Source organism: Plectropomus leopardus, chromosome 4, assembly GCF_026936395.1.
Source record: "Plectropomus leopardus strain MGB_pleo_1.0 chromosome 4, ASM2693639v1, whole genome shotgun sequence".
NCBI classification, from domain to species: Eukaryota; Metazoa; Chordata; class Actinopteri; order Perciformes; family Serranidae; genus Plectropomus; species Plectropomus leopardus.
Window position 1 is genome coordinate 20,372,001 of NC_142179.1, and position 6,240 is coordinate 20,378,240.

The window sequence follows — 6,240 nt, forward strand, 5'->3', positions numbered from 1 at the left end:
AATTCGGCACTGTGGCACTGGATAAGAAACAAATACAGGTGAAACTAAAATCAGATTCGATGACTGCATGTGAGGTTTGCAGACTTTTCAAGCCTTTTATAAGAATGTTGTGATCAAAATTATGTTGAGAGATTGAGACTGAAAAAGGTCATAGAAAAAAATAGGTTTATTACAAAATGGTGCACCAATACAAATATTTACATTCCCAAACATATTACATACATGTAAAAAACTAGAATTGAAAAAGGTGTAATTTCATTTCAGTGACATTTAAATACATAATCTTTTTTTAACCTCTCAATGTCCCATTATCCCTCCATCTGTGTGTCTTTCTCTACAGTTTGAGAGCAGCACTAGTTCCAAGCCTGTCGGATTTGTCTCCATGGAGTCCCAAGAATCGAGGCAGCGATAAAGAAGAAAACTAAGATAAGACCCTTAGCCAGTGACTGAGAATATGGCTCACCTGGGGAGAATAAAGGTAAAATAAGTCAGTAATGGCACTGTCAGGATCCACTGTTGTGCTTAAACAGTATTTCTCACAGAAATGTTTCACAGATGGAGTTTCAGTTTACTGAATGATCACCCACAAGATACAATAAAACACTGGACAGATCCTTCTTTGACTAGATAAACTCTCACCTGTGTAATACCTGGTGATAGGGAAGGCAAGCTCAGGCCAACACACATCATTCCTATCACAGTCATACTCTGTAAAGTTGATCTGAAACCTGGGGTAAAAAAAAAACAACATTATAGTCTAAGTTATAATCAGTCAGGCAGCTCAAACAAAAAGCAATTTATTTGTCTTTATCTGTCAGTCTTGCCTGGTTTTTGGTGGTCCTGTGTTGATGGGAATATCAATAAAGGTGACTGAGGAGGTGATGGGGAACAACTGAGTCTCCACTGGATCCACACATGGAGCGACATCACCTCCTCCACAATCCAGTGCCCAGGAAGAAAGGCTATAGCTAAAAATAAACAAAACGAGATTCTTGATTTTTATGACTTGTAATGCTAATCTGTATTAGGACATACTGTATGTTGGCTTATAATGATTAACCACTCCTCCTGAATTGATAATGACATTTTTACTGTGCATTTCAATAAGTGTACACGTGATACACACCTGACTTGCAAAGCCTGGATATCCCTTTGAGATAAGCCATCTACCACGCCAGTGACGAGACTCCAGACATGGATCTGTAGGTGGGACGGGACTCCATGGCATGAACTTTCAGAGTCTTCCATAGCTGAGCTTGAGTTCTGTGTCACAACTGGAAATTATGTGTTGTGTGTCACATTTAGTTAAAATGACAACTAAACCAGTTTGGCAGAATGTAAATGTTGCTTTACAAGTTAAAATAAAAGCATAACAATATACAATTATATACTATACAAAATTGTTGGTTATTGTCTGTAAACACACTCGCCAACAAAACTTAACTCCAGATTCACTCTTGTTTGACATTTTGTCTCACTATATTTTTTGGCACTGTCTCCTGGATGTCTGCGGCTTACAGTCAGGCACCTGGTTGCTGTCTTTTTATAAAGTCCAACCTCACTTAAGCACTTTGAGGGGACACGCCCTTACGTGTCCTGAGCACAGGAAATAATAAGAAAAAAGTAAATACAATAATAATAAAAGTAAATACAATAAATACCTCCACACACTTTCAGTGGGTCATAAGTAATGATTGACAGGAATTAATTTTGTAGTATATAAGTAAGTATAGAAGTTTTTTCTGTTTGTTTGTTAATGTTTTTTTATTTTTAGGAAAATCCTGCATAGTACATCTTCAAGAAAGGTGTGATATCATTACACCAACATACACAAACTGTACAAAAAAACACAGAACCTTTTCTTTGGACCATCTACAGTACTTACAGCTTATGTTCACCCAGTCTGTCATAGTGAGAGGATCTGGGTTTCCACTCTTAGCCACATATGTAGCTGTAATCAATGCAGCCTGGAGAGAAGCAACAGTCTCCCTAAAGGAGAAAAAACATTTTACTTCAGCACAAACACATATAGATACAGATCACACATAACTCATGCTGAGCTACTGACCTCAGGAGATCACAGTGAGTCAGATTCTGTCGGCTGACGGGCAGCAGACATCCTGATGTCGAATTTTGCCCAAATAGAACTGATTTCATCTCAGCAGTGGAGCAGAGTCCATCATTCACTGTTAGCCAGATCAGAAAATGGTGTCTTCATTAAGTCAACTTATTTTGACTGAAATACACATCATTTATTATTATGCTACATGCAGTGAGCTAGTATTTTACAACATGACTTAATAGGTTTACCTGGTTTCCAAAGATTGACTGACGTCCTCTGCACTGAGCCTGTATCATTGTCGAAAGTGTCCACAATTCCAGCAATAACAGGCCTTCCCACCTGATAACCTGCCCCGAAAAGAGTTCTTGTTTTACCCATTGTAACAGGTACTATCAACTATTTTACAAAAAACAGTAGAACAAAGTATTTTTTATCTTACTCTCACCTGGGTTCCCTGAGTTAGGCTCACCGGCACCTTCTCCATTTATAAACACAGCAGAATATCTAGTAGTTAACGCCACTGTTCAGGAGACAGAAGAGCAGAAATGAGCCCCAAACTACATGAAACATATCTATCAACTATGACTGGTGTTCAGAAATCATGGACAAGCATTAAGGGCACTTACTACGACCATTTAAAGTGATGTTCCCAACAGTGCGAGACAGTGTGATACTTGTGATGCCATTTCCTTTCCAGTACACTTTGTAATCCAGCGCTAAGGTCACGTTCTCACATACAAGCCCCTCATCTTCAAAGAAATATGAACAAGTTTCAACGCTAAGGTTAACTGTCAGGTTATGTTGTTTTAGTAATGATATGTTGCAATCTCTGTACCTGAAGAAGCATCTGTGCTTGAAATAAACTGACTTAAGTCAATGGCCACTTTATCCGTAACATCCACAATAACATCACCTGGAATACATTAAAAGAAAAATAAATGAATGGCACGTGGATTCAGAGAGCTTTAGAATGTGTCAAAGTGTTGTTTTAGCAGACAAAACATACCCCCTTGCCCATTCTTTACTTTAATCCTCAAATTTGCTAGTGGTGTCTGTAAGGGAGGTCCAGCTAGACAGGAGCGTAGCAGAGTTACACACTTGACTTTGAAATTTTTCAAAAATGCTACAGGAGCCCTGTTTACACACTGCCCGAGCACCTTCTGTGGAACAGAATATACAAGGCATTAGTTGCTACAGCTTTGGCAACACATAAAATTCAAAATATGAATTTAACAACATACACACAACTAACCTGAGGAATGGTGAAGTACTGATCATTTATTGTGAAAATAGGACTCCCTTGAATATAAACATTAGCTGGCACCGGAGCTGACAGGTGAGGCCCTTGGAAGGATGGGCCAGGTTGAGATGTGCTAAATGACAAAAGATTAAAGATGGAAACTTGACACAAAAATGTGTAATTGAATGACACAATCAAAAAACAAAACATACATTCAATCATTTCTTACATGGTGTCTCCCTGGTAAAAGAGTCCAAGGTAAGGGTTGTTTTCAGGTGGAGAATTGACACATAAAAACGGAAACCAATCTGGGGAGTTTTCAGAGGACTGCACAGAGCACTGATAATCTGGAGCAGGAGCAACCTGTCCACCAAAGGGCCCTGGGAGACAGTGGGATGTAAACAGCTGCAAATCTTCAATAGAGCAGTCCTGTTAGAGTAGAAGACACATATGTCACTGTGGATTAATACAAAAGGAAATACATACATATATACATACATACATACATACACACACACACACACACACACACACACACATATATATATATATATACATACAGAGAGAGAGAGAGAGAGCGATATGTAAATACCTTGTCACAGCAGCAGCGTACATCACATGCTCTGAATGTGAGGTCACAGGGACAAGAGCCCAGTGGTTGGTACACTTGGTTTGGAATGACTGTTTTATTATCTGAAATAGATAGGAGACTCATATTCATAAAAATGTATATCCTTAACATGAAGGTAGATATCAATTAGATACATTTTAATGTGAATTACCAAATCCAGCATTAGCAGAAACCAACAGGGCGTATATCTTGGCCTGGATTAGCAGTGATGCCTGAGGTGTTTCACCTACACAGGCCGACACCTGAAGGGTCTCCAGGACACACAGTGGTTGTGGACAGCAGTCTGTGTCCGTCTCATTCTCACCACACAAACGCAGACTTCTGTCCAGTCTCAGCTGAACCCGAACTGCAGTCTATGGCACCAAATGAAACAAATATGAGGCATAAAGAAACTCGGATGTTCACACTATAATATCAGCTCTGTTAAATTAACCTTAGAAGGTTTTTAATAGATTAAACCCTCCCTGACTGCCTCTCACTGATACATTTCTATTTCACCATTGTCTGTATTTATGATAGAAATGTTCACTGTGAGATTGTTTTCTTACCTTTCCAACCTGCTCCTTTGTGAGCACCCACTGTGTTACCTCAGCTACACACGGTGGAGAACCAATGCTTCCTGTAAAAACAAACAAATAAACAACTTGACAACTAAATCACTACATAGCTACCTGGTTACCTTTCATATTTCTTTTTATGAGCCACTAAACTGAAGAGTGGCATATTCTAGCAACTATATATTTCCAAATACCACTAATTTCAATAAAAACCCTTCCAAAAAACAAATAGCTCATGTTCAGGTACTTATTAGAGCAAGAAACACAAATTGACGGGGGAAAAAATCATTGCAATCACCAAACAGGCCAGTCTCATACAACAAAAGGGCCGCTTTTATAGACAGAGCATCAGGAAATCTTTGGATCGTTTACCTGTGGTATTTGATGGAGATACAGTCCTCAGTTTCAGAGAGATTTCCGACGTGTTTCCGAGCAAAAGCGCAGTGACCGTTGGCCCGGTTGCAGTGAGAAATGACGGCTGGAAAACTGTTGAACACAACGCAGATATCTATGCTTACTGCTTCACATGTTAGCTTCACGTTAGCTCCATCACAATGATTCAATTCGTATTTCAACAAACGTAATTTTTTAACGTTATCGAGTTGTCTTCTAGCTAGCTCTTCGTTGCTGTAGTGCTTTAGCCTTAGCTACGTTTGCTAGCGTAACTTTAGCTATTTTGATGTAAAACTAAATGAGTTCTACGTATACGTGTAAGGTCTTACCGATATTGTTTTGAGTGTGAGCCAAGGAGATGAACAGTAAAATGGACAAACGGGAAAATAATATATCAACCACGTTAGCCATTTGGTTCAGTTAGGATTATAAAGTCGACATATTTGTAAACTGTTTGTTTCCTGGCAACGCAGATGTTGACCAATCACAGCCCAGAAAAGTTCTTCTTCTGGCGAAACAAGAGAAACAAAAAATTTACTTGACCTCATGTGGCGGATAGTGGTAGATTCATGTAACTACAGTCACTAAATCCCATCCTTCTCAGACTTCATTTGAGTAGCAGTTTTCGAACAAAAGTGTAACATGAAGCGTTAAATACGATAAGGTGTGTAAGAAAAGTGAAAATTGTGGGTGCTACTGGAGAGAGCTAAAAAAAAGTTGTCATGTATAAGTGAAACCAGGTCCCAGTAACCTGTTGTCCCACGTGGTCTGGTGGTCAGGACTCCTAGTGTACACCTGTGTTCACTCCTAGCTTTGGGAATTAAAAAAAAAAATCAAACTCCAGCAAAAAATGTCCTCAAAGTATTTGTTGTTCACCTCGGTTTTTCACTTTTTGAGATTCTTCGTGTTTGTTAAAGTCACTGAAGTGAATCAGTCCAGATGGACTTCCTGTTTGTGTGAAGACAAAGAAAACTCTGTACTCTCTGTAATTGTATTGTTCAATTTTATACTATGTGTAGCTTTTATCTGTTGTTTTAATGTATTTGTTTTATCTTTGTAAAGTGTTTTTGAGTGTTGAGAAAGGCGCCTATAAATAAAATGTATTATTATAAAGTTTCCCGCAGATGTCCTTCTTCCAGTGGTTAACACTGCTGCTTTCCAGCTGAAGGACTGGGTTCACTCTCTGCATTGCTTTATCTTGATTATTCTGATCTTATCAGTCTCTAAAAAAATCTCTCAGGTTTTGATCCAGAGTTTTCCTCAGAACTGTGAGTTCAATGATTCTCTCGTAGACCATCTGTTATCTGAGAATAAGTGAAACAGAAGCTCAGTGTCCTGAGTTATATGTCACCGCTGA

General features: G+C 38.8%; 1 protein-coding gene across 1 annotated transcript; it reads right to left on the reverse strand.

Moving 5' to 3' along the window:
* Positions 1-148: 148 nt before the first annotated feature.
* On the reverse strand, positions 149-5,364 carry tctn2 (tectonic family member 2). Its single transcript, XM_042488782.2, has 18 exons — positions 5,213-5,364; positions 4,863-4,976; positions 4,482-4,552; positions 4,085-4,286; positions 3,895-3,995; positions 3,532-3,731; positions 3,315-3,435; positions 3,069-3,222; positions 2,898-2,975; positions 2,689-2,811; positions 2,508-2,582; positions 2,311-2,409; positions 2,069-2,186; positions 1,886-1,989; positions 1,127-1,274; positions 825-968; positions 640-728; positions 149-463 (listed from the first exon to the last, which is right to left on the reverse strand). Exons 1-18 carry the CDS (start codon positions 5,292-5,294, stop codon positions 354-356), a joined length of 2,133 nt encoding a protein of 710 aa, XP_042344716.2. The 5' UTR covers positions 5,295-5,364; the 3' UTR covers positions 149-353.
* Between the last annotated feature and the right edge of the window lie 876 nt (positions 5,365-6,240).